The following is a 14,959-nucleotide window of genomic DNA, read 5'->3' as shown; positions in this document are numbered from 1 at the left end:
TTTGTAGCTGAAGATGTCAAAGAGAGAGAAAAGCTAGCAAACCCCCAAATAGAAGATATGTATATATACTCGTGAAAGTGGAGGTTGTCCACAAAGAAAGAATCGAATCAAAATCAGGTGAAATCAACAGTGGGATCTTCTTCTCAACTGTCCTTCACACGCGTGTCAATCAAGTGTCTACGACGTGGGATACCGTTTATCTTTGGACTGCTGAGCAGAGGAGAGAGATCATGAGCGGATCAATCAAAGGTGACTCCCAATCATTACAGATACTCCTCGGTTATCTTACTGAATATTGGGCGGGGTCTGTTTTAGCCATTGATACCGACTCAGTTCATCGTATTCATTCCGGTCAAGTAGTCTTGGATCTTCAGGGAGCTATCAAAGAGTTGGTAGAAAATAGCTTGGATGCAGGAGCTACAGTCATCGGTGAGATAATTACTCATCCAGTGGTCCTTCTCATACTGATCGATTTGGCCTGTTAGACGTTCGGATAAAGGATAATGGATTGGATAGCATCGAAGTATCCGACAATGGCTCTGGTATATCAGAAAGTGATTGGGAATCTATAGGTGGGCTACATCAATCACTTGAATACGATTCAAGATTCGTATCGAACTGAAACTTTGATAGGTTTAAAGCACCATACGTCAAAGCTGCCTTCTTTGACCGATCTATACAAAGTGACCACATTTGGATTTAGAGGTGAAGCTTTATCGGCTCTATGCGCTTTATGTGAGAATGTCACTGTAATCACTGCTACCAAGGAAACTACACCTATGGGAGCAATCATCAAGCTCGGGAAAGATGGAAGAGTTGTCGATCACTCAGGTAGGATTGCAAGACCGGTATGGTTCTCTCCTCGACCGCAGCTTGATTTTGATTTTTTAGGGGGTTTTGGGCTGACACGAAATGGGATTAGCGCGGTACCACTGTTACACTCACTGGTCTGTTCACACCTCTTCCGGTACGAAGGAAGGAGTTTGAACGTACCGTCAAAAGAGAACTCACGAAAGCTCTTACTCTGTTAACGGCATATGCTCTGGTACCTGCGAGTGTATCTCTGCCTGACGGGAGAATTGGAGTTAGATTGAGAGTTGAGACTATCGCTCCAGGCAAAACAGGGTGAGCGATCCTATCGCTGGACAACACGATCTCAATAGCTGATACCGAATGATAGCAAGCGAAATATACAACTCTCAACAGACGGCAGGGGATCACTCAATGCTTCAGTCGGTGCCGTATGGGGATCAAAATCTTTAGAGGGCGTACAGGATATCGACCTTGAACTAGAGGTCGAGATAGATAGAGTGATGGCAAGAAGAGAAGGAATCTCAGAAGTGTAAGTTACTATAGTCTTAATCTCACCATATACTACTGAAAACTAATATGTACCTATCGGACTGACATAGCACTCAAAAAATCAAAGTCGCTGGCCTGATATCTTCTGCTCAATGGGGACAAGGTCGTTCAAGTGCAGATAGGCAATTCTACTTCATAAACGGACGACCATGTAATCTTACCAGTGTACTTGACCTTTCTTTTAAGCCCTTCGGACAGGTCAAGCGCTGATATACGAGAGATTATAGGTTGCTAGAGCTATCAATGAAGTCTATAAAACGTTCAATACACATCAAGTACCGCTTGCTATACTAGATTTCCAGATTCCACCTCGTAGGTTGGCTTGAATCCCAAAGATATGCCGATGATTCAGCTGATCATTGATTGTAGAGAGCGTTGATATCAATGTCAGTCCTGATAAAAGAACGATATTCGTACATAGTGAAGACAGACTTATCGAGACATTGAAAGTAAGTTAGCAATGTACCACACTCGCATGATCAGCTAAAGGTATTGTAGATTGCGCTAGACGAGTTCTATCAACCTTCTCGATCCACATTTGCTGTTGGAGGAGCAACGCAGACTGTCAAAACGATTCGACAAACTCAGTCGCAACTGACTCAATTCGGTAAACCTTCCGATCAGATAGAACAAGGCGACGATGAAGATGATCTACAGACCGAAGAGGACGGCGAAAGACTGGATGAAGACACAGATAAGGAAGTGGACGAACTCGATAACGATATGGAAATTGACTTTGCTCTGGGGGACCAAGAGGCTATCCCTCAACCAATTCGTAGAAGACGTTCTTCGCCCATAATACAGATAGAAACCGAATCCGAAGGCGAAATCGAAATATCTCAACCCTCTTCCAGACAATCTCGCTCATCCCAAGTACCTTCGCAAATATCGTCTCAACGTCGTGCAGCCCCTTCTCCTCCGCCGTCCGCTCGAAGGGCCATTCAACGCACACTCGATACCACAGCTGCTTCGTGGTCCCCAGATAAGAAATCTCGAGCGACTAGACCCACCGCTCGTGCTGGACCCGGGCCAAGCACCAGAGAAGCCAGATTGGGCTTGAGAAAGAAGCTAGAGGGATATGCCAGTCAGTCTACAAAAGTAGTGGCAGAAGTAGAGAGTGAAGAAGACCCTGAGGACGAAGAGGTGGTGATTATTGGCGAAGATGAGGAATTAGCAGAAGCCCTCGAGCTAGATGAGATGGAAATTGAGGATGATAGAGATGAGGATGAGGATGGAACGCAACGTACCGATGGCACAGGGAATGAGCCTACCAAAGATGATCAACCGGGGATCGACGATGTGGAAGAGCCATCTTTCGAAGCTGAATCAGCGGTCGAGATCGCAGCTAAAAGAGGCAGACCACCAGAAGAGCCTTTGTTTGCGGATGAGGGTGATACTACGCCCATGGAAGGAGAGATCCTGACTGATACTGAGGATATTCCGATACTCGCAGGACCATCTGCTTCAAGGCGTAAATCCAGTAATTATCGAGATGAGATAATCGCTACACTCCCTCAAGGTGAAATGACCCTTTTATTCAACATCAATCGATTGAAATTACGTTACTCGGCAAAACTTCTATGCCATCGTTCGGAAATCGAAAGGCCTAAAGATGCATTTACAGCTGTTAAACAAGCTGGATTGTCTGATGCTGCTGGGATCTCGAACAAAGACTCTGTCTTAGCTGAAGAAGCTTTATCAAGAGTTATATCCAAGAAAGACTTTGAGAAGATGAAAGTTCTAGGTCAATTCAATAAAGGTTTCATCATTGCTAGATTGACAAATCATCAATCAAAACACAATAAGAATTCGGCAACGGACGATTTGTTCATAATCGATCAACATGCCTCGGACGAGAAATACAATTTTGAAACTCTTCAACGGACAACGATCATAAAAGGTCAAGCATTGATAAAGTGAGTATGTGTAGCACGCGTGACCCAAGACTATGTAAGTCGAAAAGCTGACGAAACTTCTTGTTTTAGACCTAGAGCATTACAATTGACCGCGGGAGATGAGATTGTAGCGATTGAGAATTTGGATATATTATCCAAGAATGGATTCGACGTCAAAGTAGATGAAGATAAACCGCCTGGAAGAGGTGAGAAGATAAGTTTGATTTCTATGCCCGTTAGTAAAGAGACTACATTTGATTTCAAAGGTGAGTCTCACAAAGATTCACCTTCCTACGTCAATTTTGAGGAGGAGATGTCATTTCCTTTCAATGTGTGACATGATAGTCCTCTAGTATGACTGATTTACCCCACTTGTCTATTCAGACCTAGAACAACTGCTGCATATGCTGAGTGAAGGTTCATCATCAAGAAACCAAGGCCAGATGGTCAGGTGTACCAAAGCAAGGTCAATGTTCGCAATGAGAGCTTGTAGGAAAAGCGTTATGATAGGCAAAAGTCTCACTAAAAATCAGATGATAAACGTGAGTTTTCATCAATACACTCCTCCATGGCTCATCTTTCCCTTATTCACATTGAGTGCACCACTGGCATACAAGCTAATCATGTGACTGATAATTCGTAGTTATTGCGGAACATGGGTACTATCGATCAGCCTTGGGTTAGTGTGATTTCCGCATTTGCATATTTCAACAGCATGGTACGATGGAAATTTGCTGATGCTATCGTTCGATACGCAGAATTGCCCACATGGTAGACCTACTATGAGACACCTTACTAAGATCGAACAACCATCTAAAGCAAGAAGTGGCCACGATAGAATAGATTGGAAAAGGTGGAAGGAAAGGCAGGGTATATGATTTTATTCATGTCGGTATGTTGCCTAGCACAAGTTCTGATCTCCAAAGGTATCAAAATTAGTCTTGGATAGCATACACATGCAAGATCTATTCATATATACACATTGACATCTTGAAGTCCGTGAAGATTTGTGACGCTATGGATGATGACTAGATAGTTTATACAAATGAGTTTCGAGCCAACGGTCCTTCTCTGTTTGGTTCCCTCCCTTGTCATATAGGCAAAGCAAAGTTTGATCGATATCGGTGATATTGTGAGATTGAAGGACTGACAACGCGATGAGGATATATACAATCGGTAGGCATGTTAGAATACACAGGTAGATTATGATCGTGTAAGGAGGATCTGATTGTGGATTTTCGATTGCTTAATCCTCTGAAACAGTTGACAAAGCCCACGTCTTCAGATCGGATTGCGTTACTTTTGAATTGACGATCCAGTCAGACGCCTAGACAAGGTTAAGTATAAAAGTTTAGTATCACATGTTTGAATTTACGCTACCAGGTAGGGTTGATTGATAGGTATGGTGTAGGTTGGACTTACCAAAAGGTCCTGAGGGGATGTCCTTTCAGCCGGATCTTTGTACAGACAATCTTGTACGAAAGTGACTGCTTCTTGAGGGAACGTTTTTCTTCTACTTGTCAATCTTGGTGCAGGTTCATTGACGATATGTTGTAACAGATCTAAGATAGACATTGTATGTCCACCACCAGCTAAACTGACGCCTTTTGATTTCCTTCTTTCTTTCTTGGTGGTATCTGCAGGTGGTAATTTAGGTCTTTGTGTGGATAATGGTAAAGTAGCATCAGGATCAAAGTCATGTTCAGGTCCAGGATCTTCTTCCGTATCTGACAAGGCTTCAAACTCATTATCATTCTCATTATCTTGATTATCGGTGAATGGGAACCTTCCCAATGCTAATTCAATCAAAGAAATACCTAATGACCATACATCAGATTTGATGGTATATGGTGCACCTTGAATACGTTCGGGCTGGAAGAATTAGAAGCAGAACCAGAATCAGTTCATGCTACTTGAGATCTTCCCAGACGATTACTGCTCATCAACTCAACTCACACTCATATAAGTACTGGTTCCCACAAAGGTATTTGCAATCGAGTTGATCAATTCACCCGATACACCGAAATCGCAAATCTTGATTTCTCCGTTGGTATTGGCGAGGATATTCGAAGGCTTGATATCTGTAGTCATATGAATGCGAAGTGAAAAATCAGCTTGTGTATGCACGTATACAATATAGAGGACAAAGGGAGTTTAGAGAAAATGATTGCTGACCTCTATGAATAATGCGGTGCACGTCATACAGATACATTAAGCCATGTAAGACTGCTTCAGCAACCTTTCCGACCACTTCAATGGGTACTGGACCGTTATGACGATATATATCGTTGAGAGAGCTAGAAACCAACTATCAGCTGTGTATGAACGTGTCAGTCTGATCAGCAGGCTCACCCAGCATCCATCAATTCAATCACGATTCCCACATGTACGTCCACAGGGAAACACCCGTAGTACCCTACGATGTAGGGCGAGTTGCAATCATTCATGATTTGCAGCTCTCTCAATATCTGTTTTCGCACTGATGGTTTTGCGTCTACCAATATGAGCTGGAGGATGATTGTCAGTTTTGGGTATCCCAATTGATATATCTCGTTTTTCGGAAATGACAAGAATGAAAACTCGAAATCGTAATGACTCACTTTCCTAGCCATCACGCAATTCCTCTTCTTGTTCCAGACTTTGGTCACTGTACCGCCATTACCAGCACCTAAATCATGTATAATTTCTAAATCTTCATCTTTGACCAAATCTTCACCATCTTTATCTTTATGTTTTGATCTTTTCTTCTCTTTATCTCCTTTTTTTTTCGACGAAGATGTCGATGTCGATGTCGACGTAGAACCACCTTCTTTATTTGTCGTTGTATTTGTGGTGGAAGAGGAATCACTGTGATTAGCGTTTATTGGCGAATCAGGTAATGATAAAGATAAACTATGACCAGATGATGAATTAGTTGATTTAGATGATAGTTGTAGATTCGCAATTTCTTCTCGCAACATATCTGCTTCAGATACGAATCCACCTCCACCAATGATACCATTGCCATCTTTTGGCGTGATCCCATTCCCATTTGAAGGTAATCCGGGTGCAGCTCTGGTGGGTTTTAATATAGATTTAGATATATCTAAACCTAGTGGTTTTTTACGCGATATTGATGATTTAGCTGTACCGAATGAAGTTGATGAAACTGGTGCAGAGGCTGATCCCGAGCCTGCCGCTATAGAAGAAGACGTCGATGCAGTACTTGGTAATGATGGATATTCCGCCATGATGAGTGAGCTGTGAAGGAAAGGAGGTAAAGGAGAACAATGCGACTTTTGCTGAGATGAAAGCTGAGGCAGACAGAAGGTAACGAGTATATGCCTATGTAATGAAGTACACAGCTAGGCTATCATCTACGATCTGCTCTCTTCTGCGTGTTGGCGAGAATAATCCTTGTTCTATGTATGAATGATGATATGATGGAGAACGAAAAGACAATGGGAAAATCTCATTCAGATATATATAAAGAAAGAGCTCGGACACTGTATCAAACCGGGGCTTATCGTTAACATCGCGTCATACAAATAAGAACCATTACGTAATTACATCTGCCTCCTTTCTTCTTATATTGCATACTGCTGTCTTACCTGGACAAAGGGGATGAGAGAATGTAGCAAAGCATAATCGCATGAGAAACATTGACGCAGACTCTATACTGTGATGCCCTTTTAGTGATCTCACTGAATCGAACACACGGGATTATCAGTAGGAGGAGGATCTTTCTTGGTCTGATCTTTAGATACAACAGATACAGGTAATAAAAAACCTCCAGGAACTTTGGTGCCTTTCTGTTGTGTTTAAGTTTGGACGAGGATGATGTTCAGGTGGAGTGCGAGTAGGAGTGGGATTTATGTTGACATTGGGATACGATCTCATTAGCTATTCTGCCCTGCCAAAAAAGAGACGGTGATGGGAGGGGAGGGATTCAAGGTGGAGATCCAAGTTTAATTCTCCATGAAGCACAGATCATGCGGGAGTACAAAGAATTCTAGGTGAGAAACTCACAGGAAAATGCAATCCGAAATCTATAGTTGATTGCATAGCGAATGATGCACCTTTGGGTAATAGTGTTCCTGCTGGAAGACTTTTTAAATGATACACATAAAGCCGAAGTCGAAAACAAACATTTAGTTTCATCGGACTTCCAGGGGTCTGGCTGACTTACAATACACCTTCTGTCCTGGATACATAAGGCATTCAAATTAGTAATCTCTCTCGATCAATGTCAATAGTTATGAACACACATACAGAGTATGCTAAAATAACAGTATCACAATTCAGTTCTTTTCTCACGTAGATTGGTTAGATCACTTTCTCACTTACATACGCTCCAAACCTCTTTACATATCCTGGAATCTCATCTTCTTTACTCTGGCGAGATGAACACCTCACGTCGTCAGCTTCTGTCTGTATGCAAGTGTTTCTCTAAGAAGAGCTCTGCTCACATCGGGAGGAGGAGGAGAGACTACGAATGGATTCAATGGTCCTGAAACACCATCTCCACCTCCATATCCACCTGAAGGAGCTTGCATTTAGTATTTTCTTGCTGTTAGTAGTACGGTATTTCTGCCTAATGAGATGATTCTGACCGCAAGAAATCACTTTGTATAAGCATTAGCCTGATTAATCTAAATGAATACGTGCTTGTTAAATGCCTTGCTCAGCGTCTAGTTGAGAAAGTCTCGACAAAGGATCAGATCGTCAATCAGGATTAGTAAATCAAAGGATACCTATCTTGTTGCCCTTCTTTGATCGGCCTAGGCAAGATCGCACATTTTGTAACAGGTTACAAATATCCATTAAAAGTACAAGCAACAACGATTTAATCACATCTACTGCATTTTCATTAGCCAGATTCCACGTTGTTTGGAAGGGTGCGACGAATGAACTTGCGATACATCAATAATCCCTTAAAAGCTTACAGCTTTTTTCATCATTGCCAAGGACCGCTATATGTGTATCTCAGTTGAGTTATCTGCCCTGGTGTCTGCGATTGTGTTTGGCTTGATTGCGTCAAAGACCATCCACGTTCATCTTGGTCGTCAGGCATAGCTTGCTTGCATGTATGATGGACGTAATATCCATCTTTTGAACCTGCCACATCGGTTCTTGCTGTCAGTGTGGATTACTTGTTTGGAGTGGACGGTTGTGTTCAGCTTACCTGGCAGTTTCCTTAATTGGCATCCTGATTCACCCGTTCCACAACCTATATCATATTCCCCCTCCCAGCTGTATTTACCTTTACCTCTGATTCTATTCTCAACTATGTTCGTACTGAATTGTTGCGAGATATACCTAACTTTTCTTCGCAGATAATCTACTATTTCGAATTCGACTCTGTCGCAATTATCAAGGCAGAGCCATTGGATACTGGGAAGCGTGACTTCGGGTTTGCTAGAATTGGCAGTGGGATTGGGAGGCTGAGTCAAGTTGACTTTGGTGGATTGATGAGAGGATTGTGAATGTGATGTAGAAGGGGCGAAGGGAGAAGGCTTCGGTACGGAAGGTCTGAATGCACTACCTTTCTTTGGGACAGGAGAAGGTTTGGGTGGCTTCAATCCTCCGGGAGTTCGAGAGAGAACGAACCGCCTCAAAGGCGCAGATGTGATCTCCGTATTACCAGCAATAGAAAGGGCCATAAGATTCGGTAATAGGTCCTTTTCGTTACCTTTTCTTTCTAAAGCTTCCAAAAAGGCATTATCGAGTGGGCAGTACGAAACGTTCAGGAACTTTAGTGATTTCAGTTTAGGTAAAATATCAAGCATATCACGATGATCAATAGTACATCTACCGATATCCAACGAGAGAAGGTTGGGTAAAGCAGCTGCCAGACCAGGTGTGAGTATATGAGGAGCGATTGATGCTGAACCTGAAGCATGAGCAGACCAAATATCGAGATGTTGTAATCGAGGTGCCTTGATGTTGTATAGTGCTAGGTTTTTTGCTGAGCCGGTGATTTTATATGTGTTTAGATCTTGTAACGTCATATCTAAGCCTCGAGCAGATCGTCGATCGTACCATTGCCTAGCCAACGGGTCATTCATCGTATCTATCGAATTCCACACTACGTTGTTCATCTCGAATATCTCGATTGAAGGGAGGTGAGATAGTAGCTCTGTATGATCGGGCCAAGCTGCGTAAATGAAACATCTTTTCAAACGCAATACCCGCAATCTATTGAGATGTACTGATGAGTTTTCTGTCCAGAACGGAGGATCTTCTTCTTCTTCAGAATTGTTGTTGAGCACCCCTTCAGCTTTTTCATCATATCTGCTGTATATGTGACCATAACCACCGCCTTCGATGTCCAATTCCAATAAGCTCGCAGCATCCGGACTGAGTAGCCGGTATACTAAGTCTGTACCTATACCTAGGATATCACTCTTGATTCGAAGGTACTCTAGATGGCAGAACTTTTTCTTCCAGTCATGTTGTAATAATACTGAACTTTGAAGAATAGTTAATCGTCTCACTTTGCTCAAATAAGGGCTGAGTAAACCAGTGATGATTGGAAATCGATACATTTCGAATTCTTCTTTAACGATCAATTCTTTGATATTTCCCTTATTCCTTTCCAGATAAAATTTGGCTCTTTCTACAACCCTCTTTTTGCCTAAGATGAGAGTGGACCATAAGCTTCCAGTATTGAGTAAGATGTTTCTCCAATTTCTACATACTCCAGCCATCTTAACGACGAATCCCGGATCATCGATTAATCCAGCTTCGGCAATGTTGATCAACACATCAGGAGAAAGTCGATTGATGAAATTGATTTTCGCTTTCTTAGCTACAATACGAGCAGCTTCAATCCGATTTCTTTCTACTTGCGATTGTGCAGCTCTACGTTGTTCGTTTTCATGTTGAACGAAAATCAAATCTGATCTATACCATTGTAATGCTTTATAAATGCGCTCATCTTGCGATTTTGTAGGTCCAACTTTTATAGCTTGATTAATCGAGTTTAAAGCAGCTTCTATCCCGCCCATCTTGTGTAAGAGTTTAGCATGACGATAGTATCCCTTGTATCGCATAAAGTCAGCTTTGTTCGTGTTTATGAGATAAGCGAGGGATGATCTCAGGCTCACTCTGTAATCTTCTGGATCCGTCGCAATCATGATCTTCGTGATTTCATTGGCTGTTCGATGCCAATGAGGCAGTTCAATGAGAGCTCTCAGTTTATAATCGAGTAATCTGATATTTCGCTTCCCACCCAAGCTGATAGCCTGTAGAAATGTAAACACGTATCAGCGCACGCACATTTGTCTGCAGAGAAAATGACCAGCACGAATCATCAAAAGCAATTATGGTGGTCCGGTGAATACGATCCACTCATACATCTGTTTCACGATCCAGCATCTTGGATCTTCCAATCACCTTTAACTCACTTTATCGAATTGTTCTCTTGCGCCATCCCAATCTTTCTCCTGTAGAGCTCGTTTCCCGTGTCGAATGGATTGTTCGACCATAGGTCTGTTTGTGATTGACTCATCCCCTTGGAGCTTCTTGTTCTTGCTCATCTTGCTTGCATTGATTTCCCCTTCATGCGAGATATGATGAAAGAAGATAAAAGGATGAAAGTTGATTTTTCTCCTGAGAAATCAATCTTTTATAAAGACGCGTCAAACAACTGATGCCTGATGCAACCGTGGGAAAGCTGGGATGTACGGTGATATCGGTGACGTAACAACAATATTGAAAAGGGCTCCTTGATATAATAATCGCTGACGTTTGTGTGTTGCATTTGTACACATCCATCCTTCTTCATTCTTCATTCTGTCACAACGGTCCATTCGATCAGCTATCTCAGTCTATATCATAAATTACAGTAGGGCAGTGCGTATAGTCTTATAGATCATAATAGCTAGGATCGACAGATACACACGAAGTACAAGGCGATTCCAAGATGGTATGTCCACCTATACAAAGTATCGCCGCTGGAGCTAATATCATCATGTGTAGTTGCTTCGTATACGTTCGCCGGCAGGTACAGCTCGTATCAATGTCGAACCCACTACTCCAGGCGAGGAATTTGCTCAAAAGATGTTGGAAACTATCTCCAAGGGAGACGAACAACCTGATCCAGCGACATTGAAACTGAGTAATCAACCTGGATCAAGTGGTGAAAGTGTGCCCTTTTCAGCTTTAGTTGGAAGAACAGTTGGTGATATGGGATTCAGGTTGGTAATAAACTGTCACACAGGCTTGAAGACTGTCAGCTAATTTAATCTATGATTGCAAACTAATAGTCATGGAGACCTTCTTTTCTTATCTTATAAACCAATTTCAGCAGATCCTCAATCACATCCTACTACTCAAGCGTCAACTTCACATTCACATCCTTCTCAACCTGATCCTTCACATCCACATACACATACAGATCCACCATTGCCCAATACTATTCCACTGAAAGATCTTTCACATGTAGAAGAGTCTCCAGTCGATTTGTATTGGAAAACTCAAAATGGAAAAATCGAAAGAAAGAGAGATCCAGTTCTCTGCAGACATGGTGAAAAGGGAATGTGTGATTACTGTATGCCTTTGGAAGTGAGTTGTGAGACCTCCGAACCTGATTTTATACTTGTTAGCTGACTTTCATGATAGCCTTATGATGCCAAGTATCAAGCGACGGAACAAATTAAGCATTTATCATTTCACGCATATTTACGAAAATTGTTATCGTCTAGACCTACTTCAACATCATCTGCGACTGATTTACCTCCACTTGATCCATTATCATTATCAGTGATGGATCCTTGTCCAACAGGGTCGCATCCTCCCTTTCCCGCTGGAATCTGTTCCACATGTCAACCTTCCGCAGTGACACTACAATCACAAACATATCGTATGGTCGATCATATCGAGTTCGCTTCTCCAGCTATTATAGACGGTATCTTATCGGCTTGGAGAAGAACAGGTACTCAAAGAATAGCGTTTTTGATCGGACGTCATGATAAATATGAAAAAGTACCTATGGGCGTCAAGACCGTAGTTGAAGCTGTATGGGAGCCTAGACAAGAAGGAGAATTGGATGGATTAACTGTCGAAACCCCTTGGGAAGATGAAGAGAGAGTCAGTGAAATAGCGAATTGGTGTGACAAAGGTTTAGGAGTAGTCGGGATGATTTACACAGATCTGACACCGTAAGCTGCCACCATCTCTGCTTTGTATGTGAAGGTAGCTGACCACGTTCATGATTTAGCCAACCTGATGACATTACCAAGACAGTGTTTAAACGTCATGCTCAGTCGTATACCGCTTCATCACTCGAGATGTTACTCTCAGCAGCTTATCAAATATCCCACCCACTTCCTACTAAGATGTCGCCAACTGGTCACTTTTCTTCACGGTTTGTTACGTGCTGTTTAACGGGCGATGAAGATGGTGGAATCGGTGTACTAGCCTGGCAAGCATCGGAGAACGCTGAGGCAATGGTGAAAGCTGGTATCGTAGAAGCAAGTGTGGATCCGGGAATCGTCAGAGTAAGAAAACCTGGAGAGGGGGAATACATCCCTGAAGTTTTCTACAGGTCAGCTAAGCCCTTCATGAAAACGGCACAGCAGCTGACCTTTCATGGTAGTTATAAAAATGAATACAATCTGCAAGTGAAACAACCTGCTAAACCTACATTCCCAGTAGAGTATCTCTTCGTGAATGTAAGCTATCCGATACTTCTTGTCAACAGTGACCGAAGCTAACTAGCTTACGCAGATAACACACGGTTTCCCTGTTGACCCATCTCCCCTCTTCCTGTCCAATTCGTTCCCCACTGAGAATCGACCCGGTCTTCATGATCAATCGCTAGAAGTAGTCATCTCTCAATTATCTGCAATAATTCGTAAATCTGATGCGGAAGTTACTGATACTGGTACCTGGCCTCAGAGGATCAAAGAGGAGGTAAAGAAATGGTTGAGTGATTGGCATTTAGTCGCTTTCCTGTGCATGCAAGGATTGTTCTCGTTAGTAAGTGGCTCTTCTGTTCCGTTGGCTATGGGTAGGGACTAAGACGGCATGTGGATCATAGGAGGAACAAAAGATTCTAGGACGAGTTGCGACTATGCACGCTCATCCAAACGATAAGAATGCTTTAGAAGAGTTGTTCGGTAGTAAAGGATGGTCTCACTTTTTAGCTATAATCGAATCAACATCTTCAGGTGAGCTATTATCATTCTGATAATAATCGCAGCTCTCAGCTGATGTCTATTTGATACAAGCGAATATCCCCACACAAGCTGCACCACCATTAAGAGCATTTGGAGAGATGGGCATTGATTCTCCCAATGGACTAGGTGGATCTTCAGCGAATCCAGCCACATCAGGAACTGCTGAATCCGCATCAGCATCATCGGCACCAGCGGCAAGATCAGATTCAGAGAAAATCTGCCCTCATTGTACTTTTGTCAATGAGCCCGGCAGGTCAGATTGTGATATCTGTGGATTACCCCTCGAAGGGTGAGATGACTTATAGATCTGTAACATCGCATGCATGCATATTCAATCATTCATATATATATATATCGTACTTTCAACTCGGGATGCGTGCAGACTTTGTACCATGATAGTCTACCCAGAATACGAAGCCCCACTTTCAGTGCATAGCAACCCCATACTGGGGCAGATCTTGTGGCCCTGAGCCAGACAGTGGGGGATCTACCCATCTCCCGTCGATCGTTCCAAGTCAGGCATTCCCTTCATTTGAAACGTCGATTCTGGTCCTCGTCGTCAAGAAGTTATGTTCTGCGCCTGACTATGCATTGTTACTACTTCTTCTCGGACCGGCGGTATCGAGCGGTGAATGAGTGACATAAACTTGTGATCATGTGGTACTCGCTCGAGTATCATTCGATTTCATCAACGTCATCCAGTATCTCTTGGCTTAACCTCCACTCGAACTATCCACCATCCTGTTTTTAAGCTAGTATCCTTATTCGTTTTGGCATTGTCATCGTCACCGAACTCATCGGCACTTGTACATACGATCACGAGCACACGTGAAACAGACTAAGTCGAATTAGCTCTGATCAGGACAATCACTTCCAGTCTTTACTAAAGACAAGGACAATCACATTAGATTGCTTTTCTGGGATTATATACATTATAGATCCGATCACTACGGCTTTTGGGATTCGCTGGCTCGGTCGTTTCATTCTTTAGAGTATGAGAAGCAAAGCAGATACTTGAGATGGTCTGAGTGATATGTTAGTTCAGAACTTATCATAGAAAGTAGATCCTGGAACACGATCAACATAAGGTATGTATGTACCCGTTTCAGTTCTCATTTTGACCATACTCCTTCCACTAAGCTCATGTACAATCTTCATTTAGTAGCTTAACTGGGTATCAGACTTCATCCTACATTGCACATCCGATATCGTCATCTCCTCAGATATCCCCTGACCCATTCGATTGGGAGCTTCGTCCCTCCTTGGTCTTAAACTTAAACTAAGGACTGATCATCAAAGGAGGATCTATACGTCAAAGTAAAAGTGGGTGATTCGCTCTCCTCATTCTTCTTCTTGTCATTTGCCATCTTCACTTCCTCTTCTATCAGATGACGTCTGCTACCTGGTGTTCTCGTCTAAATTCTATCTGCTGATTGTCAAGCTAATTGATTATGTCAAAATCACATAGATATCAATCTTTACCCACTTCTTCTTCTTCTTCACCATCCCCCTCTATCCCTTCACGAAACAGGCGATTCC

General features: G+C 42.6%; 5 protein-coding genes across 5 annotated transcripts; 2 read left to right on the top strand and 3 right to left on the bottom strand.

The window, feature by feature from the left end:
• Positions 1–230: 230 nt before the first annotated feature.
• Positions 231–4,135, top strand: IL334_001128 (uncharacterized protein; the record flags this gene model as incomplete). Its single annotated transcript, XM_062932888.1, has 14 exons — positions 231–249; positions 316–429; positions 486–572; positions 634–848; positions 923–1,125; positions 1,181–1,342; positions 1,413–1,527; positions 1,590–1,674; positions 1,732–1,811; positions 1,861–3,278; positions 3,348–3,523; positions 3,642–3,799; positions 3,901–3,936; positions 4,016–4,135. The coding sequence occupies 14 exons, from the start codon at positions 231–233 to the stop codon at positions 4,133–4,135; spliced, it is 2,988 nt and encodes a 995-aa protein (XP_062788939.1).
• A 368-nt stretch (positions 4,136–4,503) lies between these two features.
• Positions 4,504–6,487, bottom strand: IL334_001127 (uncharacterized protein; the record flags this gene model as incomplete). Its single annotated transcript, XM_062932887.1, has 6 exons — positions 4,504–4,584; positions 4,680–5,129; positions 5,214–5,338; positions 5,433–5,554; positions 5,610–5,764; positions 5,858–6,487. The coding sequence occupies 6 exons, from the start codon at positions 6,485–6,487 to the stop codon at positions 4,504–4,506; spliced, it is 1,563 nt and encodes a 520-aa protein (XP_062788938.1).
• A 450-nt stretch (positions 6,488–6,937) lies between these two features.
• IL334_001126 (uncharacterized protein) lies at positions 6,938–7,792 on the bottom strand (the record flags this gene model as incomplete). The annotated part of the gene is made up of 6 exons (XM_062932886.1): positions 6,938–7,048; positions 7,266–7,344; positions 7,426–7,440; positions 7,509–7,516; positions 7,584–7,631; positions 7,706–7,792. The coding sequence occupies 6 exons, from the start codon at positions 7,790–7,792 to the stop codon at positions 6,938–6,940; spliced, it is 348 nt and encodes a 115-aa protein (XP_062788937.1).
• A 401-nt stretch (positions 7,793–8,193) lies between these two features.
• Positions 8,194–10,777, bottom strand: IL334_001125 (uncharacterized protein; the record flags this gene model as incomplete). Its single annotated transcript, XM_062932885.1, has 4 exons — positions 8,194–8,354; positions 8,422–10,279; positions 10,346–10,483; positions 10,646–10,777. The coding sequence occupies 4 exons, from the start codon at positions 10,775–10,777 to the stop codon at positions 8,194–8,196; spliced, it is 2,289 nt and encodes a 762-aa protein (XP_062788936.1).
• A 386-nt stretch (positions 10,778–11,163) lies between these two features.
• Positions 11,164–13,713, top strand: IL334_001124 (nuclear protein localization protein 4; the record flags this gene model as incomplete). The annotated part of the gene is made up of 9 exons (XM_062932884.1): positions 11,164–11,166; positions 11,220–11,437; positions 11,507–11,804; positions 11,862–12,400; positions 12,460–12,786; positions 12,838–12,913; positions 12,969–13,220; positions 13,282–13,411; positions 13,472–13,713. The coding sequence occupies 9 exons, from the start codon at positions 11,164–11,166 to the stop codon at positions 13,711–13,713; spliced, it is 2,085 nt and encodes a 694-aa protein (XP_062788935.1).
• Positions 13,714–14,959: the final 1,246 nt, after the last annotated feature.

The sequence above is a fragment of the Kwoniella shivajii genome, chromosome 1 (genome assembly GCF_035658355.1).
Source record: "Kwoniella shivajii chromosome 1, complete sequence".
Lineage (NCBI taxonomy): Eukaryota > Fungi > Basidiomycota > Tremellomycetes > Tremellales > Cryptococcaceae > Kwoniella > Kwoniella shivajii.
The sequence above is the reverse complement of the archived record's forward strand: the minus strand, read 5'-3'. Positions and strand labels throughout refer to the sequence as shown.